Raw genomic sequence first — 26,004 nt, forward strand, 5'->3', positions numbered from 1 at the left:
CTTCAGTTATACGATTCCCCTTGTCCAGTAAGAAATAACGGGAACGACGTTTCCCAGCAATGCGGTGTAACTCGAGTTTGTTAATGTTGACCCAAGTCCGCGCAGGACCGGCCTCGTCCCAGCGATTGGTCCCTTACAGAAGCGGCCGCCCACTGCAAAGTTTGCGCTAATTTGCTGCCGATGTTGCTTTGTCTGTATATGCGCAACTTTTTGAGCGAATCTAATAAGTTACATATATTTTTTCCCCGAGCTCCTGACTTTTTTTCCCGAAGTGCATCGCGTTTACCGAACCATTAAATAGTAATGTTTTAAATACCTAAAATGGGCATTTAGCTGTCGAACCAGTTCTGGATGTTTACCGAAGAAGTACGCGCGATCACTAACTGGATGTAGTTGTGAAGCGATGAATGTGTAAACTGGGGTGGCGGTGCACCGAAAGAGGACAGCTTCAATGTGTTTCAAGCCAAGCATGAAAGTAACTTAACCCTAAAGCGAGGATGAGGGTGGCGGCTGAGTGAGGTGGGGACCGAGCTCTCCACCCTCATGTACAGGTACGTGTCCAGCCATGGTCTTTTGGCGGAATATAGGTAGACGGAACCCACACTTCCATTCGGATGCCTTAAAGTAACATACTGATCGCTTTTTAGTGGATTTAACTATTAAGAATAGTTTCAGAATACAAATGGATAACACCTGGATCAGGTGGAGGAGTCGATATTTGTTAAGGGGTTTGGTGGACTTAGTGTTTTGCCCTTTTTAATCGTCCACACAACAGAGTATTTTATATCATATATATATTATATGTCTGATAATTAATCAGATATTGAGGTATTGATCTGCTATGGAATGATATAATTTTCCGTAAATTATTATTCCAGAAAAGACTGAGCATTACCTCCTCTCCATCATGGCAAGTGCGCTAGCATCAAGGATGGGTCTAAACGCCTTATGGAAAAAAACGCCAAAGACCTTTAATGTCACAATAGCAACAATGGATGCCGATTTGAAATTTAGTTGTGAGGTAAGTTTTCACGCAGTGCCGATTTCAGTATTTATAATTGTATTTTTGGGTTCCTTCTCAAACCTCCTTATTTTTAAGCCCTAATGTCAGTTTGATGTATACTGTTCGTGTTTGTATATGTCTTATTTTGTGTAGTAAGTGTGCAGATATGTTTTCAACTAAAATATGAAAAAAACGATAGGACGTTTCCTTATGTTATTTACATTTGGCCTTTGTGAATGTCCGATCGAAGAATAATGAAAGACAAGAAACAACAAAACAACAAAAATATCTCCAAATGACTTGTATATAGTTTAAAAATTTTATTTTCTCTTTATTTCCACCATCTCTTCGCCATTGAAAACGTGGCCCTGTTCTAATTAGCTAAATTATTAAAGACTTGCATGGGTTCTCAGAGTTACATATGACCACCTTGGCGCGTCTTTACTCTGCTTGGTGTCCATTTCAAAATAACCTATTTTTTGTACAACTTTTTATGTAACGGCAACATAACATACAACATTATTTTCCTGACTTGGTAATTAGAAGATGGGGTTTTTCATAGCCAGGATCTGTCCAGATACAAAAGTGTGTAAACAGGAGAATGAGGAGCCCAACAATTAAGAGATGTGTTGGTTGGGCGTAGGCCTCCTCAAAATGAGCATGGGTATGGTAACTACTGCTTTCAGTATCAGCGTCCTTATCTAGGCCAGTAGCTTGTCTTTAAATGGACATTATCAGGGTTCCCCCTGGAGTTTGATTTCAATTCTTCACTTTTCTTTATATTTTTGCTTCTACTAATCAAATTCTTCACTTTGCTTCAGCATCCGTTTTTTTTTTGTCACTCTCTCGCCGCTTCTTAATAAATTAATCATTAAACTCACTGAATATACATCTCTTCTGACAATCACACTGTGATTGGTCAACTAACGGCATGGGCGAGTCACGAGTCTACTTGATAAGGTTGGGAGAATCGTGAATACTGTGTAAAAAATTTGCGTGCTGAAAACATGATGTATATTACGCATTTCGGAAATAATGTTCTAATTACTATATATATAAGGTAAGCTAATACTTTCCCGGTGTTTCATAGTATCTTTGAGAGGGACATTCTAAAACGCTTAATGTGAAAACGCTTAATGTGGTTTAATGTACCAAAATAGCGACCAATAATCACCAAATTTCGCACACACACATCTGGTCATAAAGACTTTCACCTGACAAAAAATCAAAACCGAAATACAAGGAATATGGACTTTATTTTACGTTAAGCGTTTTCCCCTCCATTGACACCCATTATAAGGAAAAGGCTTAATGTAACTTAAAGTACCAAGACAGCCACCAAAAATCACTATATTTCTCACATATATCTGGTCATAAAGACTTTCACCTGACAAAAAATCAAAACCAAAATACAAGTAATATGGACTTTATTTTACATTAAGCCTTTTCCTTATAATGGGCGTCAATGACCATTTACAGTATGGCCAGATGTGTGTGTGCGAAATTTGGTGATTATTGGTCGCTATTTTGGTACATTAAACCACATTAAGCGTTTTCACATTAAGCGTTTTAGAATGTCCCCACACCGATCGATAACATTTGCTACTTTTAGAACGGCCCATGCTCATTTGACATGAATGATCGATGATCATGTGTCCGGGGCACCGGGCCAGTTTTGATTAGGCGCTACGGGTGCTACGGTTGAAAATTGGGGAAAAAATGAAATTCGACTTTTCAAAAAATCAAAATTCGTCATTTGAAAATTGAATTCGCCAGAGTGACGATTTGATGCCGTTTTTCTTCGTCACCATGGGTTCCGTTTTCGTCAATGACGAGAGTGACGAGCGGCAGCGGGAACCCTGGGACATTAATGACCCAATGACCTCTGAATACCTTATTGTCACAATAGGGAATGTCAGTAATAATGTCAGTAATGTATACTCTCCTGGAATTCCTGGAATTAAATGGCATGTTAATTTATCATTGCTTAGGTAAATGGCCAGCTTTTTGAGACATCTTTAAAGATAAAGTAATATTTGAAGTGGTTTACTTTGAAATGTAAGGTGTTACCTGGCTGTCTGTAGCATTGCGACTTGTAGTAATCTAATGGTCATTATAGGTGCTGCTGGGGTCATTTCCAAAATTTTGTGTCTTTACCGTAGGTCATTGGTAATGAGAGTTGTCAGGCTGTGTTGACATGTGGAGCTTGTGTGAAGATTGTGTTGCCCAGGTCCTTTGGCTTTGACAGATATAGTTGCGCAGCGGAGCTCACTGAGCCAATACGAATCAACATTGACATTACCCAGGGTGATATCGTGCCCTGCTGTCAAGGCAGAAGTTAGCCCCAAGTTCCCAGGAAAGCGAGCTTCGGGTCATGGGTCGATCCTCTTGACAGGAGCTTGCGTGGGTCTTGATATTTGTGCTGAGAGTCTGATCCCCTTCGGGCCGAACCTGTCACTTTTGTTTTTTCCTGATTTACCAGTGGAGGAATTCTTGACTGCTAAGTCATAAAGGTTGAAAGGCAAACCACAAAGGGGAACTGTTTATATGTTGGTCTCCTTTCCCGGATGTATTTGAAGGGAACTCTGATAAGGTTAAGTGTGTTGTTCCCTCATGTTGACTCTTAACATAGAACTTGTCGGTCTGTGTGGCATTGGACCCGCAGGCCACAACTCTTCAGTTGGATTGGTTCTTGTTGGACAAACAGTCAAGTCATTTATATCACCAACCCAGCTCTTATGTTTGAATTTGCATTTTTTTTTTTTGATTAAGCCACAATGGGCCTGAGACCAAAAAGCCATTTTTTCCATCTGTTCCCGGGATAACAGGAAAGGAGTGACTTGCGACGAGGAATTTTTTTTGAACAGAAAACAGATGGTAAGAAATGTTCCACGGTTCTGTGTGCCTGAATACTCTGTCCCTCTTTTGACCCTCTCTGGCCATTTCAGAACAGTGGGCTCTTTATACCACCTTGCTGTGCTAATGTTTGGTGCGAGATTCACACATCTCTTCCGGCCAAAAGCTGAAAAAAATCACGACATGACATTTTTGGGAAAGTTTCTGTGCTGTTGTTTTGACTTGTTTCATACATGGATGCTCTTCAGATGCTCTGAACACGTTGGTCTGTTTATCTTGTGTGTAAAAAGAGGTTGTATCTTTCTTTAAGGTCATGGCACCTACCTTTATAAGTTCCCCCCCCCCTTCTTTTCAGGTCCATAACTTTTTGATATACAGAATGTCCTTTTTGGGAAGTTTCCAAATTGTGTTGAATGAGGTTTTTTAAACCCATGGCTGGTAATCATTGATTCTTTTAATCCACTGGTGACTGGTGGCTAAAATTTTTAGGAGGTAAGAAGATAAAATGTTTGACAATATTAGGAAAGTGAATTGTTCCAGTGAAGAGAGAAAATGTTTTAAATTACCAAAAAAACAAAAAAGTTTAGTAATGAGTTATTTCTGAATTACAAGTTTCATAGTTTAATCTAAAAAGCAGAGGATGCATTGCCTTCTCTGTCTCTATGGACCAGCTGCCTCTGCTTTAGTCTAAAGCAGATTATTCACGTAACCAGTGAAGATGGGTAGTCCAGTCATTTGGCACCTTTGATTCAAAGCCACTTTTTTGTCATCATTTGTTTTTTGAATATATATTTGATGTGTGTACGTGTCAGTGAGACAGAGAAATTCCATACACCAGGGATCTCAAATGCCACTCCCGAGGAACCCTATTCCTGCACATTTTTGGTTTCTCCTCATTTAACACACCTGATTCTGCTTCTCTGCTCATTGCCACCCATTTCTTCAGGTGAATCGGGTGTAGTGGGATAGGGAAAGACCTAAGCTATGCAGGGCTGCGGATCTCCAGGACTGGAGCTGGAGACCCCTAATATACATTATATGTAGGGATGCACCGAAATGAAAATTCTTGGCCGAAACCAAAACACCGAAAGAAATTATGCCAATAATTAGTACCATTGCATTTATGGCTATGACTGTGTACTAACCTTACTAAAATCAAGGCATTGCGATTGCATAAATTGATATTAAAGTTTCAAAGAATAAATCAGTTACAAATTATGAAAATATTTATTTAGCACATTGCAACAATGCACAGTATAAAATAAAATTCAAACTTAAATGTTTAACTTAACCGCACTCTCAAATCCAGCATGGCGATCGGGATGTTTGGATTTCAGGTGATAAATTAAACCCGACGTGGAGAAAGTCTTTGCAGACGCACCCCCTCTTGAAATTTCGGCATTACATGTTTTGCAAATCGCTATCCGTGGGTCTTTCTCAGATATATCGAAATACGTCCACACCGCAGACATGCTGCTTCAGAAAAGCACGTGCAGGCCCCGGTTTCTGTTTGCGTCATCACAACATACTGTGTCGGCCGTGTTTTTCGGTGATAAAAATCTTTCGGCCGAAAACCGAAAATGCACTTTTGGGCCATTTTCGGCCAAAAATTTTCGGTGGCCGAATATTCGGTGCATCCCTGATTTATATGAGCAAAAGTATTGGGACACCTGGCCATTACACCTACAGGAACTTTTATGTCATCCCATTCTAAATCCATAGGCGTTTCGGCTATAAGAGCTGCCGCTCTTCTGAGAAGGCTTTCCTCAAGATTTTGGAGTATGTCTGTGTGTCTTTGCCCATTCATCCAGAAGAGCATTTGTGAGGTCAGGCACTGATGTTGGATGTGAAGCACTGGCTTGCAGTCTCCATTCTACTTCATCCCAAAGAAAGTGTTTGATGGGGTTGAGGTTAGGGCTCTGTGTGGGCCAGTCAAGTTCTTCTACACCAAATTAACCCAACCATGTCTTTATGAACCTTGTTTTGTGCACTGAGGCACAGTCATGCTGGCACAGAAAAGGGCCTTCCTCAAAGTGTCCCCACAAAGTTGGGAGCATAGAATTGTCCGAAACATCTTGGTATGCTGAAGCATTAAGAGTTCCCTTCACTGGAACTAAGGGGCCAAGCCCAACCAACCAACCCCATACCATTATCCCTCCTCCACCAGACTTTACAGATGGCACAATGCAGTCAGGCAGGTAACGTTCTCCTGACATCCACCAAACCAAGACTCATACATCAAGTACCAATTCATTGAGCTCTTCAGAACAACCCATTCTTTCACAAATGTTTGTAAACCTGACTGCATGGCTAGGTGCTTGACTTTATACACCTGTGGCAGTGGGTCTGAATGAAACACCTGAATTCAGTGATTGAGAGGTGTGTCCCAATACTTTTGTCCATACCCTGAGCCTCTTGACTATATATTATGTAACCACTAGGTGGCAGCAAGTATCCAGGAGTGGTCGTTTATCCCTTCTTCTCTTCAGAAGGATATGAAGCTCGATTTATTTGAACCGTGACAGAGTAAATATAATTTCTAATATATATTACAAAAATGGCACATTAATTCTAGGGCTGTATAGTTTAAAAAGTGAAATGTCAAAACTTGATGCTTAAAGAAACGTATATCAATTGTTTTTGACGTTTTAAAAATTAGACGTGAAGTTTGTTTCATTCATTGGATTATTAAATTGAAATGTATTGCACAAGTCACCCAGTCACGGTTTTGTCATGGTCGTTGTTGAAAGCCTAGGCAGATTGATTTTTTTTTTTTGTGTGTGTATTTCGAAAGTATTTTTTTCTGATCTTACTGTCAACAATGCTGTGGTGATGTTATATTTTGACAGTAAATATCACCCCAGTGAATTAATGGCTAGCGAAGCTTATTTTATTTATTTTTCCTCTGTGTCTAATCCTCATTGTCCCATGAATTCTTCATGCTATGAAAAGTAGACTGATGAGATGCTGAAATTCTCACTGGGAATCATCTAATACTCTCAGCTACTGGCTGTGACCCACACAGCAGGAGCAAAACACAAACATTACAAATTTGTTAGTTTGGAAAATAGGATTTATTTCGTGCAGATTTCTAACTGTGAAGAACAGTCTATTAAATTATCTGGTTTGGGTAGGATGCTTAATCAAATTCTCTGAGCAGTTTATGTAAACCGTATTGAAAAAAGGTTTGCAGGAGACTGGAATTGTTCCCTTTCACACTCTTTTATATCCCTCTGTAGCCTTCAATTGCATTGTTTCCCTTTGATGTATTTTAAAATCACAAATGAAAATAAATGCATTTGAAATTTAAATGATTATTCTTAATGAAATTGCCATCTAGTAACTAATTGTTTTTGTAAGAATATTGCCTCTAAATAGTTGCACTAAATGACAGTAAAATGTTTTTCTTTTGGGGGTTTTGGGAGGGACTCTTACATCACAGTGCACTTTTACACAAAGGTCCATTTGCCAAGACCTGTGCTTTCTACACAACGGCAAAACACCCGTATAGCTTAATACACGCCTCTTAGGTTTAATAGTTATATTCTGTGAGGCACAGAGAAATCAAATTTATAATTATACTGTATATCAGCCTCATCTAAATAGAAATAGGAAAAAAAAGTATTTCTGTTAAAGTTACCGTAGCTGTTAAGCTGAATCTTTATTGTAATAAAGAACGTAAATGAAACGGAAATAAAATGAATGGGAGGAAACAACTGAAAAAGGGATGGAAAAGGGCGCCAGGTCGCAGTGGCAGAGCCCTGAGGTCGGGGTCTCTCCTCGTAGGGGGTGTGACTCTCTGCTTCAGTCCGGTTGGTTGTTGTCTCGTGTCTGCCACGTTTCTTGCTGTATCTCCCCCAGGTCTCCTGAGGTGTCTTTGTTTTGCTGATGGCTTCCTCTTTGTCATATGACATGTCACCTGTTCAGCTTGGTACCTCTTCAGAGAGGCCTCTCTCCACCAGTTACCCCCTCTCATCTGGGGAAGCGGTATCATTTAAAATGACAAACCTTTGGTGTCACGGTGGGTGACTGAGCTCTTTTGAGGCCAGTGTTGATATTTTATTTTTCCTGCAAGTTTTCTTGAAGATTTTATACAAAGTATTGCTCATGCTACTGTAAAATGTTTGTAGGTGATATACTGTATAATAAGGATACACTTAACTGTCATGCAAGTACACATTCGCCATATAAAGCAATACATGCAACAGTTTCAGTAGCAGCGGAAATGCATATTTTTTAAATTATTTTTACTGTGCATATTACCCTTTAAACGACGAAAAGTATGCTTGAGCTGTATAAATCTTCAAATGTGTGGTAATTTCTTCTCATAACAGTGGTAATGCACATAAAATAAAAACGGTTAAAACAGTTATGTTTTTCCTACAGTTATATGTATATAACATCGGTGAAAGAAGTTCACTTGTAATACTTTGTAATACTTGAATATAAATTTAAACAAATTACTCTTAGCTGCGGACTGAGCTGACAGTACTCTGTGTGCGTTTCTTTAAATGACGCTGCACCAATGAGCAATGGTCACTATTGTTGGTTAATATCTTGTCAGCATATAAACAAACCTCTTCCTGATGATCCCCTACGTGGCCTCCGGACCTGGGCTGATATCTTTCTGTCTGCCAGCAGCTATAAGTCCCAGTCCACTTTATGGTCTCTCTTGTTGTGTTGTGGGTGGGGGATGCTATGCGCAGGACTCGACTTGCTTCTAGTCAGCCGCTCTAAGCTACTGACTGAGTTTCTAGTTAAAGTCTCTGACAGATGTGTTCAATGGACTGTATCCAAAGAAGTAGAAATGTCACCTGTCCTCAGGGGGATGTACTGTCACCGTATCGGCTGGTAATGTTTCACTCCATATGCCATATTGCCTCCGGATGTAATCTAATCATGGACAAGCTGGTGCCTTACAGCCCCTGATGCCAAACTGACTTTATTTACTGCGTCTTCTCTCCGTCAGACTGAGCGCGTGCATGTAACTTTAAGACTCGGGGGTTTGTTGAAAATTTAAGCCGAGCACTTTAATCTGGATGGCCGTCCTCTCTGTTACAGACCGAAAGCTTGCAGCTTGTACGTCTGTCTTCATGTTTTCAGGCCCTGTTTCCCGACAGTGTAATGTCTCACAAAGCTCTGATTATCCGAGTCACGCGGGGCCAAAAGTGTCCATCTGTGTCCGTCATTAATGGTTTTGCTCCTGCAGATAGTTCTTGAGGGTGCTGTCTGCTTGCGTCGACACTGCCATTGTCTGGACTTTGCCGCTGAAGCTTTGCATAGAGAAGGCATCACCAGTTTTGCTGGTGCGTGAAGAATCCTTAGAGCATTAAAGGATAATTTACATCGCCCTCCGTATACACACTGTCACTGCGGAAGCTGTAGGAAGAAGTAGTTGGGAGTCAGGAATTAATACTGTGCCTGTATGTCAGTGTCTGAAATTAGCTGTCACCTATTAATTTAATGGTGTGGTCGTTTGGCACGCAGTCTTCCTGGGGGCTTCACTGTTGTACGGTTTAATCGCTGGTTTTGGAAAGCACATTTTTGAGGTTTCGGGATTCGTGTATCTTGCTACAGGGTGCTAAAAATGTATTGACATAAGAACATATCCTGTGTCCACCTATCCCATGAAAATGCTAACATGATAATCTCTCCCATACCCAGGTGGCTGGGACGCTTACTGCGGGTGGTATTCTGAGAATTACTCGTTTAGTTTTGCTATGAATTGGAGGACTGAGACAAGGGTCTCTACAGACTTTGTTGGGAAAATGTGTGTTCATATTTTCGTTCCCCATTTCAGGCTAAATGGAAGGGCCGGGACCTCTTCGACTTGGTGTGCCGGACGCTGGGCCTACGAGAGACTTGGTTTTTTGGGCTTCAGTACAACGTGAAGGACACTGTAGCCTGGCTTAAGATGGATAAAAGGGTGAGTCACCAAGGATTGGAGCTGAAAGCTCTCTACCTAAGCAAGGGCACCATCGGGGGAGGCTGCAAACTGTCAGGCTCATCTCTTTGGTCATAGATCATCTCGGCCTTCGCTCTTGCGCTTGGAGTGTATTATACATCTATGCCGGTGATTCTGCGGATGAGGTGTTCAGTGAGTTACTGCTTTGGTGGAAAGTGTAGTGTTCAGAGTTGAACCAACCCACTGGGGACACCGGGTTCCCTGACCAATGTGAGACCGCTAGCTTGTGTACCGCTTCAACTCTGTGCCACTGTGAATCTCAAATTTATGATAACCTGTCTGGTTCGATACACAGTAGATGCAGGCCCCATAAGCCAAGCGAAAGCGTTCTATATTTAAATAAGACCACTGACGTCGCCAAGGGACGCCGGAAGCCTGAGGTGTGTGGTGTCTCTGCAGGTCTTGGACCATGACATTCCCAAGGAGGAGGGAGTCACCCTGAACTTCCTGGCCAAGTTCTTCCCAGAGAACGCGGAGGAGGAGCTGGTCCAGGACATCACCCAGCACCTCTTCTTCCTGCAGGTGAGCATGACATGGCCATCATCCAAGCATTTTGCGGTGCTTAGTCGTGCTTCTGTCTCATTGACGACCCCCTCTGCGAAAGAGTGATCCTTTGCCTTAAATTTAGTTTATCCTTCACGGACACTTGCCGTAATGCGATTAGATAGTTTGCATTAGAGCATAAAGGAGGATTTCCATATTTAAGACGCCAGGTTCTTGAGATGTTTCTTTTTTGGTTTCGTCGTATAATAATTGAAACCAAACAACAGGTATTAAGTTTCAGTGCCTCTAACTCTCTAACACTGAACAGCTGACCCTGGAGTGGTCAAGCGTGGACCTAAATCTGAAAGCCAGGTCAGCACCAAAACACTAAGTTCAGTTTCCAGTCCCATTCTCTTGGGCCCAGCAGAAACACAGCTGTCTTTCAGTGGTTAAGGGTTTGTTTGCTTTACCGGTTGATCAGAAATGTGCCCCATTTACAGGAAGCAACAATCACAAATGGTTTGATGCTGGTATACCAGTCTATGGATGATGTCATCATTGTTTCTATCTCTGGGCTTCATGATACAGCTGTGGTTTGCAGTCTATGGTAATGTGGTTCTTTAAATGGTGACCGCAAACCGCTGTTATGCAGTTTTTCTGAACAAGTAGTTAATGGTATAGGGATGGGGAAAATCCATGTTGGTTACATATTTCACTGTGGTCCCATCTGCTGCAGGTGTGTGTGTTGATCTCCATGCGCTTTTTCATCCCAGCTGTCAATACTCACATCTAGTCCACACTGCTGGTGAGAGCATCATTTTGTTCCGTCAGCTACCGATCGCAAGTTGTGCTCGCAGGACCAGGTCCTGCCATGGCTTCCATGGTGCTCACCGAAGGTACCATGAATATCTGGTTCACACTCGCAGCAGCGCTGGTGCGGGTCCTTGCTTACCTGTGGACTGTGGCTTGTTCACGCCGGATTATTGTCAGCAGATTGTACCCTTGTGGAACATATTATTTATCAGCCCTGTTCCGGTGGCAAGTGAAAGATCAGTCAGTGACGGGTGTTTTTGAAGACATTGTCCAGATCTGCTGAGAGTTGTATGATGTCTTATTTTGTCCAGATCGATGTAATTTTTTGAAAATTGGAACATTGCTGGAGGAGAGGATGAAGAATACAAGAAATGTCTCCAATGTTCAGCTTTCCTACAATACCTCTAGCTAGCAAACTATGAGCCTTATAATGTCAGGATACCCCGGTTCACGACACTGATGTACTGTGACTTGGGAGAATTCCTCTGGCACAAGCTCTGCATTAAAAAACAAAATTGCTCATAAATATATCATTACTAGGTTTGTGAGTATGGATGCATTAAGGGACCTAGAGAACTGATTAAACTTTAAAAATGACTCCTCAGTGTTATTAAATGACTGGCTTGTACTCTGCCTCCAGCCTCATACGTGCTGCTTCTCTGCTCTGCATAAACTATAGACCCCAAGGTCTCAAAGTATGTTTGCAAACAGAATCCAAATGGGTGCATTTTTGCTAATTCCCATGCGACAGTGCTAATCGTTTTGTGGTGGAAAGTCTTTCTGCAGGTCATTGGCTTAGTGTTGTGATTGGGTAAGTCTGTCACACTGCCTGCTACCCGAGAGCTAGCTTTTGGTGGGGGGTGGATAATATCTGCCGCATTACAGCCTTTTGGCCACTTGCTGGAGAGTTTTTTTTTTTGAGCTGTCATCCTGGAAAATAATGGAGTTAAAAGCTTGGGATGGCTTGAAAATAACAGCAAAGTTAATCTGGGGAACTGTGTCAGTAATGTGGTTATTCTAATAATTCTTAGTAGAAGTTGAAGACTTGATGAACCTAATAGATAAGAGACCCTGAGAAGCTAACGTGGACCTTGTGGCTCAGTCTGGTAGTTTCACACCATTTAGATTTTGGGTTTGATCCCTGTTCCCACGCTTGGCCTTCCCCCATAGATGTTTGCAGTGGGTAGATTAATTTTTCATGTTTGTATGAGCGTTTCCCTGCCTTTTGCCGGATGCTTCTTGAGATTGGCTCCAGGCTCACAAACAAAACAAAACAAAACACATGCTTTATTTACCATTTGCACAAGTACAGGTACATTGGACTGGTTCTCTATGCCGACCCCATCTTGCTCTCCATAGTTCGGGGGTCACTGCAAAGGGTCAGCTAAGGTGCAGCACCCCTGGAGCTGGGGCTTAAGGGCCTCGCTCAGGGGCCCACAAACATGGATGCTGGATAAGCAGTGATGGAGAACTGCACCCCAAGTGGGATTATCTGCAGTGCGGTTGGAGCTTCTCTGTTTGTCCACCCAGCTGTTTCACGCAGGAGCGTGAAATCCTCCATGCTGGAGTGATGGATCGCTAGGCCCGTTCACGCATGTGCGACATGTCTGTTCATGTCCAACTGTTAACTTAATATCTCTGGAATGGCCACAGTGCTGGGGGTGCATGTGGGGGTGTGCTGAACCCCCCCAAGGCATGTGCAATTTTAATTTACTAATTAATGGTGCATTGGTATCATTTATTCAGTTCTTTTCAGTTTGACTGAGTCACAGGCTAACAGAACCTCTCTCGTCCCCCCCCTCCCCCCCACGGGCTAACAGGACCTCTCCTGTCTCCCCCCCCCCCCATGGGCTAACAGGACCTCTCTGCCCCCCCATCATAACCACAGATGCCACAGTGGCTGCAGAGCGAGCAACTTAGTCTAAACTCCACGCCTGTGTTTCTGGTCGCATTTCCGCGTGTCATAATGCGAGTGTCCTGCGAATTTGCATTTCGATTCTGCGAGAGCGTGAAGGACGCCCTGTGGTATTCTTTAATGCGGCGCCAAAAGGCACAAATGGAGCCCATTAACTTCGATTTCTACACAATATATCAGGCCTATTCAGCCTGCCGTTAATAAAATATGAGCCGTGGCAAACTTATCTACTGCCGTTTGTTCTTTGATTAATCTTCGCTCCAGAAGACGCAGGAGCTAAACCGTGAGTTATGGTGTTACAAGTTACGGTTACCATTAAAACCATCACTGTATTTTAGCTGCCATTTAAGCTTTTTATGTATGAATTTGTAGTTTTAACCTGTAGCTGAGCAAAAAGCTAATGCTAAAAAAGCTAATTAATAATATGCTATGCAGGGCACCTGGGCTAATGGAAGGTAGCCTTGTTAATTAAGCTCGCTCTGCTCAGAGGCCCAGACTGTCAAACTTGTATTGGAACTGGTTGCATAAGGAGCTGTTTATGGACGTCTTTTGTTCTTTATATATTAACAGATGACTGGCATTTTAAGGGAGCTCCTCATCAAATATAGATCCCTCCTTAATTCATAATTCAGAGACTTTTAACCGTAATTAGCGAATCATAACATCTATAGACGAAGCTTTTTTTTTTTCTTCTCCCTTGACAAGGAAATGAATATGAATATTTTCCAAGTGCAGAACGTTCTCCTCCCTGGAATTACATCCCATTAAGCGGCTGAGGGAGTCCTAACTTTCAAAGACGACCGAAATCCCAAGGCTATAGCTGAATGCGAGAACGGGATGTTATGCAGCTCGCAAGCACTGCTGTTTCAGCACGAAATATTTAAATGCTTTGTAAGGAGGAACTGAGGAGGCAGGACTTCTACAGGGAAGCGGTTTCTGGGTGTGAATGATTTGCACGTAAAAGGATAATCATGTCAGGTTGTTTTTTTTTTGCTATTGTGCTTCTGTCTTGGTTGCAGTACCTGTAGGCTACTGCAAACACTTTGTGTGGTATTTCTTGAACAAGGATGCACCGACTGGTCACTGAATTGTCACTTTGTACAAAAGCATCAGTTAGATAAATAATGGTCTGTATGTTAGGTGCCCCTCGGTTTTCGCCCAGTGATCCCGCTTTCTGCAGTTGTGTGTTGCAGTGTTGCCATGATATCTGCTGGTACTGAGATGGGGGGGGGGAGCATTTTGGGGAGGTGTGATTGACAGGATTTCTCGCCGTATAACAAGGGAGCGACGCATGACTGTAAAGACCGCAGAGCCGTCTGTGTCTCCCGTACATGTGCGAGCGTGCAGCCCGGCGCTCGGGCTCCCAGTTACGGAGTGGTTCTGGCGAGCTGTTATGTTCAGTCTTGCCCCGTTAAATGGTTACAGGCAGCTGTGGAGGGTCGGCGTCATGCGGCCCGTGAGACTCCATCAGTCAGAACCTGCTTTGTTTGTCTGCCCCGCATACTGAAGCATACATCAGCTAGCTGAGTTATGGGGGACCTCTGGGGGCTTTTTTGAACTCATGTCAGCCAGCGTGCCTCTGTCCTCGCTTACTGTTCCTGTCATTTTGCTAAAGTTTTATACTCCAATGGCGCACATTTTGTATGGATGACAGATGGAGAGTAATAGGTCTGAAGTCTGGTTTGAGGAGGAAAGAGTCTGTCCTTTCACTGATACCCGCCCCCCCACCCGTTTTGTATTTCAGGTGATGAAGATGATCCTGGATGAAGACATCTACTGCCCCCCCGAAGCATCTGTCCTGCTGGCTTCCTATGCTGTTCAAGCAAAGGCACGTGGACATGTACCCCATTAACTGAACCCGACTGCCCGAGAATGCCAATTGATTTCCTCTTTAGCAATATGTCAGGTAGTCGGGGTTGTGGCTTGAAAGCCAGTGACTCTGCGGGAGCCTTAAAAATTTCCCACAGCTGAAGGCTGCTTTTGGCTGGCAGCCAGGTCCCCTCCGATTGGCTGATTGTTTCAAAGCGTCGATCGACCGTGCGACTCCTGGCTCACACCAGCTCTGAAATGCTTTAGGGCGTCGGGTGTGGGGGGTGGGGGGGGCTCTTTTGAATGCCCTGCAAATTGTTTGACTCTCAGTTCGCGATCGATAAGCTTGGGGAGATGCTGCAGGAAGGACAAAAAAAAAAAAAAAAACATGGTCAGTTCTTGGGAGTATTGTGATTTTGTTTATATCAGTTTCCATACCCAAAGAAATGGGCGAATCAGATGGTCGTCCTTTTCCGGTAATCCCTCTGCTGATTGGCTTGTTTGGTCGGGGGCTTCAGAGACACCCTGTATTCTGTTCCTCAGTAACGAATGAAGTCGGAGCCTCTGAACGGTCGATGGCGAGGTGGCATGATGGAGAGACACTAGGGAGAAAGGGGGAATGATGGAGGGATGTGAGAGGTTGAAGGATGTGTGTGTGTTGGGTTATATTTTTTTTGTCTTTGGGGGGAAAGGGTTGACGGGGAGCCTCAGACGACAGCTGTTCCGGAAGACTGAGCGAGGGCGTCTCGGTCCCTCCCGGCCGGGTGCGAGACGCAGCGAACGTGGTTCTGCGTAGCCCCCCCCCACCTGCCGGTTTACCCATATTATCAGCAGACGTTTTGTAATGAGGGGAAATGCAGTCTGTTATAAACTATAAGGCCAGCTGTGCCCTCTGTCCGCCGCTAGGCTCCATGTCGACTCCCGTGTCGCACTGCGCACATGCTTACCCTGAAACGGAGGGATGAGTGTCGGCGATCGGTGTAACCCGTGTGAATTTTAATTAACGTTAAGGCAAATCTCGCATTCCTGTGTAAAGACCTCTGAGAAACCGCGGCCAAGGTGAGTCTAACGGCTGCTGCACTTCGTTTCTTTTTTTTTTTGCAGTACGGTGACTATGACCCTGGCCTTCACAAGCCAGGCTTTCTCGCTCAGGAACAGCTTCTGCCCAATAGGGTGAGTCTCCGTGGCCGGCGGCGGTCAGTCGGGGACACCCCAGCCGGACTGGGAATCCCGCCGTTCATGCAAGAGGCTGCCTGACCTGCGCTAACGCTAATAGCAGCCAGATGGTCCCTGAGTGCCCCTCCCTTTTATTTTCCACCCCCTCTGCAGGTATTAAATCTGTACCAGATGACTCCGGAGATGTGGGAAGAGAGAATAACTGCTTGTTACGCTGAACACAGAGGGAAGACCAGGTACGGCAGGCAGGGCGGGGGCCTGTTCTGTGACCGCCTTCAACACCCTCCCCCCCCACCCCCTCCCAGTACCCGGTACCCGAAGAGATCCTCAGAAAGCCCGGGAAGTGACTGAGCATCAGTAATCCTCTCCTGGGTCTAATCCCTGCCACACCATTAAGTTTAATGGAGCTTTTCAGGTGTAATTAATACGCAAAGAACTGGTGTATGTTAACAAGCCAAAACCAACGAGGGGAAATGGCTGGAGATTATGCCCAGGGAGTGATAAGCAAACACCCCCCTGTACAGTAAGACTGATCAAGGATGACCTGGAAGACCTACAGAATGTTTTTTCTTAAGACCTTCCACGCCAGAGGTAGAATTTTAACAGCCCCACCATTGGTTTGGGCCTGGAGACTTGAGGAGCAAAGTTCAGCTCATTAACGTCTCGTCTACTCTGAGTGCCTCCTAATGAACATGGACACACATCAGAGTCTGGTATCATGTAAACATGTAGCCATGTCAATTTAGCATTATTTTTGCCACCGATTGGTGAATGGTGCCATGAAACATTTCTGACACGGCGACATTGGTATTAAAGACGAAGCACAATTGAGAAGCTGACTTTTGTTAGAGATTAGCGTGACGTAAGCCAAGCCATTAAGGATCAGAACTTGTGATAGAAAGGATGAAGGATGAGTTTTTTTGGGGGGAAGGGAGTGGGTATGTAAAATACATGGATAAAAGTTGGTTTACCTTGTTGACTGACAATTTCTCAGTTGCTCACTCCATCACAAATGGTGGAGTTTAAATCTGTGTCTGGCGTTCGGCACGTTGCTCGCTGAAGATGCAGTGGTGTTGAGCTCTTTATGAAAGTGGCCTTCTCCGTGGGGGTGTTTTCCAGACTAATTCTTTGCACAGAGACACTAGAGGCTAAGGAATGCTGCCTGAATTGGCGAGTTTGTATTACATCAATGGATTAGCAGCAGACAAGGCTTGTTTTGAAGCAGCGGGATTTGTGCACCGTTGAGTGTACTGCTTTTAGACCAATTGTCTGCTATGGTAGGTTTTGTATGTACATTTGAATTTAGCTTTTATTTGTTTTTGTGATGTATTTGGGATGAACATCACAGAATTATGGAAACAAGAGGTAGAACCTCAATTGCTGTAGGATAGATTTAGGGCTAAGTGGTTTTTTTTTATTGTGATATTCATTCAGGGATGAGGCAGAGGTGGAGTACCTGAAGATAGCTCAGGACCTGGATATGTATGGAATCAGCTATTTTTTCATAAAGGTAAGACGTGTCTTGGTCCTCACATGGATTGCTGTCTCATTAGTGTCTTAATAGTGTAAGAAGCTGAAGTCCCGTGGCCTCCTGTGTCACAAATGGCATTTTCCATTAATGCATTGTTGGTCCATTAATCTCTGTCCAAGTTTGTCACTGCATTAAGTATGATTTATTTTATTGGCATTAATTTTAGTCTCCTGAAAGTGAGAGTCAGAAATTTGCTCTGTCACTGTCAACTGCATGCAATCTCGAAAAATGTGAAACATGTTTAGATAACTTATTAATGTGATGTCAAGTGGGGAATTTAACACACCCCAGCACTGGCATGGAGTCACGGTGGGTGGTGGTATCATGCTCTGTGCCTTGTTTAAACCAATGAGAACCAGGACAGTAATCAAAAGAAATGATTGGCAGCCAAGTTAAACCAATCGGTGATTGTCCATGTACGGTAACCCCACCCACCGTGGGTTTTCAAAGCCTTGTTCCTTGCATTGCACACCCCGATAAAAGTCGAGATGTTCGATTGGCAATTACCCTATCCCCCCCCCCAACGGACTACCTGTGGCTCTACAGAACAAAAAGGGAACTAACCTGTTGCTTGGGGTCGATGCCCTGGGGTTGCACATATTTGACCCGGAGAACAAGCTGACGCCCAAGATCTCCTTTCCCTGGAACGAAATCCGCAATATTTCTTACTGCGATAAAGAGGTACGGTACTTCCCGCTCGGCCGCCATCGCCCCCACCCGTCTCCTCAGTAAAAAAAAAAAAATGACCAAGGCATCTTCCTTTGCCCCCCCCCCTCCCCCCCCATCAGTTCACCATCAAGCCCCTGGACAAGAAGACGGACGTTTTCAAGTTCAACTCGTCAAAGCTGAGGGTAAACAAGCTGGTGAGTGAGTCTGGGACGGAGTCGACATTCTGATGGATGGTTGTGGGTTTAGTTTGTTTTTTTTTCAAAGCATTTTTGGAATCCTCTTGGAATGTTTGGAAAGTTGGGTTGAACCTATTAAATTCATAGCTTTATTTATGCTTCATTCTTGACACAAATTCATTTAATTTGAGCTATTTTGCGGGTTTTATGTAACTGATGAGGGGGAGTCCATTGAGTAAAATCTCACTTTGTTCTAGAGGGGTGGGTCAAGGGTTTGTAGCAGTGTTGGGGGTGTGGTCCGGTGGGGGGGGGGGCTTGGTCTCCCGCCCACCCTGTCTGTCCTGGCAGATCCTCCAGCTGTGCATCGGGAACCATGACCTGTTTATGAGGCGGCGTCGAGTGGACTCCCTGGAGGTGCAGCAGATGAAGACTCAGGCCCGTGAGGAGAAGGCCCGGAAGAGGGTGAGGGGGTCGTTTGGGGGGAGGCGGCGGCGCCTGGGTGTGTGAACGCGCTTCTCTGCGGGACCTGGCTGCCTGAGCCCCCCCTACATCACCCTCGCGTCTCGCCCCCCAGATGGACCGCCAGCGGCTGGTCAGGGAGAAGCACCTCCGCGAGGAGGCTGAGCGGGAGCGGGACGAGCTGGAGAGGAAGCTGCTGCAGATGCAGAGCGAGGCCCAGATGGCCAACGAAGCCCTGGTGAGACGTCAGAGGCCCGCCGGGTGTTCTGACCCGTGGGAAGGGTCCGCTGTGCTGGCCTGGTTCCATGGGACTCGGAGCTCCATTACAGACGTGTGTGTGCGGCTCCCGCCAGCAGGAGGCGCTACCGTGCGTGCCATGTGTACATCACAGCATTTTGTCTGACCCCCCCCCCACCCCACCCCCCCAGCTGCGCTCCGAGGAGACGGCCGACCTGCTGGCAGAGAAAGCCCAGATAGCTGAGGAGGAGGCCAAGCTGCTGGCCCAGAAGGCCGCCGAGGCCGAGCAGGAGATGCAGCGCATCAAGGTGACGGCCATCCGCAGCGAGGAGGAGAAGAGGCTCCTGGAGCAGAAGATGCTGGAGGCGGAGATCCTGGCGCTGAAGATGGCCGAGGAGTCGGAAAGGAGGTAGGATCGTAGGGTAGGACCACAGCAGAATGTTTAGATGAACATCACCACCAGCAGCACGGTGCCGCCAGGGTCTCCCGGTCATGTGACGCCCTCAGTCTGCGTGCTGTAGGACCAAGGAGGCCGACCAGCTGAAGCAGGACCTGCAGGAGGCGAGAGAGTCTGAGCAGAGGGCCAAGAAGAAGCTTCTGGAGATCACCAGCCGGTCGGCCTACACGGTACGGCCCCCACTGAACGCCTCAGCCTGCTTTTATTCACTTTGAAATGATTATTATTTAAATCTGAGGACTAAGATCTCTAATCAGTTAATCTCATACTGGCCTGGAGGAACTGCATTAGTGATTCAGTAAACCGGCTCTGTAGCGCCAACTAGCATGAACTTCTCAAGTAACCGATTTGAAATCAAGTGACATTCTCCAGAAATATGAAAAGCTGGATTTATAAGGAGGTTTCCATAAAAATGAATGAATTATAAACGGTAAATATATACCAGATACAAATGGCCCAGTGCATTTAGCTGATTTAATTAAGGGGGTGTGCAAGGCGAAGTGCTGGACATCGAGATGTTAGACGAGAGGTCAGACGGCGGAATGTCTGCAGACCTTCGGGGGTCCTTTCTGAAAAGTGGCTCTCCATCTCTCCACAGCCGGCCCACCCCCCTTCCGGCGCCCTGCCACCAGACATCCCCGGGGGGGGCGTGAGCTCCGAGAACCTCTCCTTCGATTTCAAGGACACTGACATGAAGCGGCTGTCCATGGAGATCGAGAAGGAGAAGTGGGTGTCTGGGTGGCCGGGGGTCATGAGGTGGGGGTGTGACTGATGTTGACTGAAGAAATGCAGTTTAATTAAACTTCTGTGGTATGGAGTGACCATCAATAAAACTGTGAATTTGTTTAGTAGATTTTTGTTGATACTCCCATTAACACCCAAAGAGAGACCGAAGAGACTCGTACAGATATTCACTCTCACTGAATGAAAGGCAGTGCTGCCGTTTCTCATTTGACCATCTCCATTCTCACAGCCACTCGTGTTGCAGATCGCTTTTCTGTGACTCTGATGCATGGGTGCAGAACAGTCGCTCGCTGCAGCAGCTCTTGCAAAGAAAAAAACTAAACTTGTCGGTCTGTACATGCATGTGAATGGAACGAAAACGAACTTTCCAGTGTGACAAAGTGATGCATTTCTGTTAAAAATACCTTACATTTCCTGAAGGACTGAAGAGAGAAAATGAAAAGAACATACAGGATGTTGAATAGTATCCATATTCATCTAAACTCAATCTTATTGTTTTTTTTGAGTAATGTAACTGACTTTGAAAATAGTAGTGTACTGGGTCAGGGTAGAATGGAGGTCAGTGTGAGACAATGACCCTCACGCATGCAGGGTTGAGCGTCTGAATGCTGCCCCCTGCTGTTTGTGTGTGGAGTTTGCTCTGGCTGTTCTAGGTTCCACTTACCACCGGAGAATGCAGTGTTTTGCCCTGTGATGTAAAATCCATATCAGTTTATGCGCATTCCCGAAAATCTCTCCCACTTTCATTTAAAAAAACGCATGCCATCTCCTGCAGTTGTTCAAAATGGATGCTGAAGTAGTCAGCTGAGGCCATCAACTGTGGACGATATCCTTTTTTTACACAGTAATATAAAGCACCGCACCAAACGCTAGTCTTCGCCTTCGCGTAGGATTTCCAATCGGGTAATCAAAGGAAAATGGACAGTGCACGTAGGTATCCTATAAAAGCCAATACTGTGCAGGGTAGCCTAATGTACATTTTATGTAATATTAGTTTTATTAACACATTTAATTGTAAGCTGGTAAGGCTATGTGTGGGCATGGCAATATCAAACATTATTTGAGTTTACAGGTAGGCTACTACCATTTGTTTTGCTTATTAGGCTGTTATTAAGCAGCATTTACATTTGGCTATGCCTTTTCAACTGATGTCGTTTGTCACTGGTTTTTGTGGCAATAAACTTTTGTCTAATTTTTAATCTGACTGATTTTCATTCTGGTGTGGGTCGGGTGTCGGTATTTATAGCGAATCGGGTGCGGAATTTTAATTTTATTTCTGTCGGATAATTGTTCGGATACGGGTTTAAGTATGACGGGTACAGGCAGGTGCGGTTTGTCAAAATCAGACCCGTGCAGGACTCTGCTGCCAGGTGCAACAATAATCATATAAACAATTTTCATATAAATCATATAAATAATCAATCAGATCTCTCCCGTTGGCCAAATTTATATCGTATACCGTTTAAACCGCCCAGAACTAGTATTATGCATAGTAATTCTGTGTTAGGACCTTACAGTTTTAGTTTTACATACCAACGGGGGGTTGCTGGGGCTGACTGATGTTATGGGTAAGTCACTCAAGTCGTTATGGGGACTTTGTTGTTGAATCTTTGATGAAAGTGCTGAACTTGACATCACTGTAATGATTTTCCATGGAATAACTGTTGTGGCTTCTCATGTGACTGAAGTGCAACAAAACAGTCAGCTAAAGCGCCATATTTAAAATTTATATCTAATCAGAGAGTCTGAGAAGTTGGGTTGCAGCATCGTTTGTGACTCCAAACCCCCCCACCACCTGACCACCCACTGTGGCTGTCCCTGCCCCTTTCTGATGTTTGTTGATGGAGCGGTCACCCTATATTTCCAGGGTGGAGTACATGGAGAAGAGCCGGCACCTCCAGGAGCAGCTCAATGAGCTCAAGACGGAAATTGAGTCACTGAAGCTGAAGGAGCGGGAGACGCCGCTGGACATCCTCCACAACGAGAACACGGAGCGGGGCAACAGCAAGCAGAGCAGCTTCAAGAAGGTGCCTTAGGGTGTACTCATGCTAGCCCATCCCTACCCTACTTGGGCATGTCTGACCCCCAAAGTCCAGGTCGTCTGAATAGTGTGATCGCTCTGTACTGTGCCCGGGTACAGTCCCCTTAAAGAGGCAGGCCTGGGCACAGTTACTCAGACTCTGGCATGGCATCTAGTGTGATTGCTAACTGTGCCAGAGTACGGAACACATGAACTGAACCCAGAAGGAATGGGTCGGGTAGGCTGTACAAATCACATCGTTTTTTTCTGGGGGGCTTTGACAATATCACCGCGGAAAGTGGTCATGCTCTTGAAATGAGATGACGGTGTTTCTGTGTCTCCCATGAATGCTTTGGCGTTGCCTGTGGATCCATTTATGTCCCGTAAAGCTAAACCGACGTCCGCTTTCATGGAGTGTGAAGGACTCCTCAGTGAGCTGGTTTCGTAATAGTTTCTCTGCTGGTTTCTGGGGTTCCCTGTGAGGGTGTGTGATTGCATTCTCACAAAACATCCTGCTGAATATGCAGCCTGGATGGTTTAAGGCTCAGGGCCAGATAAAACAAAACGGACTTTATGACTTGCAATGAACTTTGGGGGAAAATAATTCTGGTAGCTATATTTTTTTTGGCTTATTGATCAAATTTGATAATCTATCATATGATCAATATATAATGCCAACTTTGGCCATTCCACATACTTGATATGATCCAGTTTTAATTCAGTGCTCATCAGCTGGTCGATGAATCTGTGAACTTGCCAGGAATCGGAATCGGCATGTTCCTGAGCCTCTGCCCAAATCCTTCATCGGGATTTTTTTGGTTGCTGGTCCCTGGTCGCGGCATGTCATCAGTGCCCACTGTTCCCACTGTTCACGGACCATGGTTCATTCCTTGGAAGGGAACACAGTCGGAGTTGGGTTAAATTGGATCTTCAGAGCAGCTCAGGGAGCCGATGATAATTCAGGTCTGAAAGCTGTGGGCCCCGGACACACTCTCCTGGGCTACAGCCTCCGTGCTCTTTCCTTTTTTTAATGACTGTTCTTAACGAGCTTTTTGTGGCTGGGAAGCTGCAGCCGTAACCATAAGCACTGCGCCGACCCAGAAGGTGTCACGGTTCTGAAGCCGGGGTCAGACACCGGTCGTTGTGGTGATGAGTGACCCAGCACCTTTGACTGCGATCACAGTGCCTAAAGCACACTCTGCTCGCTAATGTTGCGGGGAAAGGAGGGAAATTGGCAGAAAGTGGATGACGGTATTGATTTCCTGGCCACAGATTTAATATAGAACTCTTATCTTTGCTGATATAATGCTAATATCCTAAATAATAGCTGAAAACCCAAAGTTCACTTTGTAATTAAACCAACACACATTAAAACACATTAAACGCACATTAAACACACATTTGTGGCAAGTTCCCACTGATATTCACTTTAATGATGGAGACAGAAATTGCATTAATGGTCAGAAATAGTTTTTTTTTTTTTTTTTAATAAGTAAATGTGTCAATTTTAGGGGAGACAAGCGCGTAGGGGAGATGTTCATTATTCTTCTCAGATTTGTCACCAGAGAGGCAGGATCCATGACGCAAGCAGATGAATATTTCCGTACTTTCTGACTTAAATATCTTAAGTTGAGATAAGCATGACTTGATTTATTCAAACCAAGCAGAAATGAAAGCTGGGTGATTATCACACAGGAACCATCCCGCATCATCGCTTGCTTGTTTTTATGTATTGCTGACGATCGCAGAGGTTCCATCATAAACCCAGGTAATAGTCACATTGATGTGAAACGTGCCTGTTGGCTTTGCGCTAATGAGTCTAACTAGTGCAGTTCGCTAACGAGCTGAATGGATCGATTCAGAACGAGCTCATTCTTCTAGAGTAAATACGTCTCACTTCGCGGTGGAGTGGAGAATGATGGACAGGGCCAGTGCTCTTCTCCTACCCCTCTTTTGCACCTTTTCCTCCCCCTAGCCCAGAAGGGCCTAGCGGGGCTCGCAGTGAGCAGGCTACTCGGATTGGCGGTGCGTCCGCTTGGCCCTCGGGAAGATTAATAGCCTGCGCTGGAGTTCCCTGGTGCTTGAGCACCCCGACCCACTCCCGGCCACTGTTTGCCCAAGATAAATGACCCCCCCCTCCTAGCCACACCGCCGCCCCGGTCCCCTCAAGTGCATAGCAGCAGATGGCTCTTTCGTCCTCGTTACCCAGATGGCAAAAAACCCTCTTAAGGTCTTTAAGAAGGCCCACGGGTTGCGTGTACCTGCACGCTAATTTAAAATGAGAGCGTGTCCTGACTCCACAACGATGGTCAGGCACTCGCACGGGGAGCCTCTGACGAGCCATGCTCTGCCGCACGGAGACAGCGGGAAGACGTTACTTACGGGAGGGCAGTATGTGTGACTGCTCACGGTTATCAGAAAATTACATTCTTACCAGAGGGGGGTCTTCATGAAGAAGGTTATGGTGTTTCTTGCCCTTAAAGCTGAATTTCCTTAAAACCACTGCTTCAGCCTGAGTTCTGCAGTAGGCTGCCTGCATTGACATCAACAGTCTTAAACAATCGCTTGGTAATTTGCATGTGGCAGTGGGAAAGCTGCCTTTCCCTCCTGCTGGCCGGCTCCGCGGTTTCATGCAGACACTGGATCGATATCTGTTACCGGTGAACTTTCACTGTGGGTAGATCCTGCCGCAGGAACCTAAAGCTGCAGTAACCTGGGGTAAACAACCTGGTTTTAGCACGGTTCTCTCTGGGCCACTGTTCAAGTTGCCCTTTCTCTTGACTTTCTTCACAGCTGACCCTTCAGAGCACCAAATCCAGGGTGGCTTTCTTCGAGGAGCTCTAGACCCGACGGAAGGTGGAAGGAGGAGAAGGTCACCCGGAACTCCAGCCCAAATGAGCCCAGATGTGAAGCTTTAGAGAAGCTCCGCTTGACCGGAGCTTACAGGATGCAGATGAATTAACCCGGACTGGTGAAACCAACACTTATGCTCTGATCTGCGTTGGCAAAACATGTGATTGGTGTTTTTATTATTTTTTATTATTCTTAATAATTTGTTTCATTTTTATCTCTGTCCATGTGAAGGTTTACAAACGCTTTTAATGAGTCTTAAAATGGCTGAAGTGATCATTGTCAAAAGTTGTGGAGAAAAGAATCACATTAAACTTTGAAGGTTTCTTTGTATTATTCCATTTTGACAATGATTGTGTTTGATTTGGCATTATTTTGTTTCGGGAGTGAGATTTGTTTAAATCATAGTTAAAGGTAGAATGTCCCCCCCCCCTTGGACATGCAGATGGAGTTCTGGGTAAATTGTGGGCTGTTGAAGTGGAAGGTTTGCATCGCTTCTTGACAGACTGTTAAAGTACTGTAACCTGGATTCTCCCACTCTTCCCAGTTGGTAAAAGACATGAATTGATTGACCAGTGCTTGGCAGCAAAGGGGTATGGTGATTGCCTCCCCCCCCCCCCCACTTAAGGGAAGCCAGTTAAGGAACTGCTGTTTCTTGTTTGAGGGTTGAAGCACTCATTTGGGGGAGGGCAAGATTACCCACTTACTCCTTTCCCGGCGTCGGGTTTATAACTGGACCAAGCATCCGATAATCTGCAAAAAGAAAAGCCAGATTCTTTAATGATCTACACCGGTGTCGTCTGTAATCCGAGGGCCCTTGGTCACATGCCCTTTGTAGCTC

At 45.0% G+C, this 26,004-nt stretch overlaps 1 protein-coding gene across 2 annotated transcripts; it reads left to right on the forward strand.

Annotated features, from left to right (window-relative positions):
- Positions 1 to 147: 147 nt before the first annotated feature.
- On the forward strand, positions 148 to 25,499 carry nf2a (NF2, moesin-ezrin-radixin like (MERLIN) tumor suppressor a). 2 transcript variants are annotated; one of them, XM_072709003.1, is made up of 17 exons: positions 148 to 551; positions 879 to 1,021; positions 9,660 to 9,785; positions 10,224 to 10,346; positions 14,780 to 14,863; positions 15,949 to 16,017; positions 16,174 to 16,256; positions 17,455 to 17,530; positions 18,098 to 18,232; positions 18,340 to 18,414; positions 18,745 to 18,858; positions 18,971 to 19,093; positions 19,284 to 19,501; positions 19,614 to 19,719; positions 20,148 to 20,305; positions 22,161 to 22,320; positions 25,107 to 25,499. In XM_072709003.1, exons 2-17 carry the CDS (start codon positions 908 to 910, stop codon positions 25,155 to 25,157), a joined length of 1,815 nt encoding a protein of 604 aa, XP_072565104.1. In that variant the 5' UTR covers positions 148 to 551; positions 879 to 907; the 3' UTR covers positions 25,158 to 25,499. The 2 variants fall into 2 exon arrangements, with proteins under 2 accessions (XP_072565104.1, XP_023684736.1); XM_023828968.2 differs by having other exon boundaries at positions 153 to 551; positions 20,148 to 20,275.
- The last annotated feature ends 505 nt before the right edge of the window (positions 25,500 to 26,004 follow it).

This window comes from Paramormyrops kingsleyae, chromosome 2 (assembly GCF_048594095.1).
Source record: "Paramormyrops kingsleyae isolate MSU_618 chromosome 2, PKINGS_0.4, whole genome shotgun sequence".
In the NCBI taxonomy this organism is placed as follows: domain Eukaryota; kingdom Metazoa; phylum Chordata; class Actinopteri; order Osteoglossiformes; family Mormyridae; genus Paramormyrops; species Paramormyrops kingsleyae.

What these genes read in the sequence shown, in the direction of transcription:
- nf2a (XM_072709003.1), top strand. Translation starts at nt 908, where the DNA reads ATGGCAAGTGCGCTAGCATCAAGGATGGGTCTAAACGCCTTATGGAAA. An exon ending in AGCACCTCTTCTTCCTGCAG is followed by an intron (nt 10,347 to 14,779) that starts GTGAGCATGACA and finishes TTTGTATTTCAG; the next exon opens with GTGATGAAGATGATCCTGGA. An exon ending in AGCAGAGCAGCTTCAAGAAG is followed by an intron (nt 22,321 to 25,106) that starts GTGCCTTAGGGT and finishes CTTTCTTCACAG; the next exon opens with CTGACCCTTCAGAGCACCAA.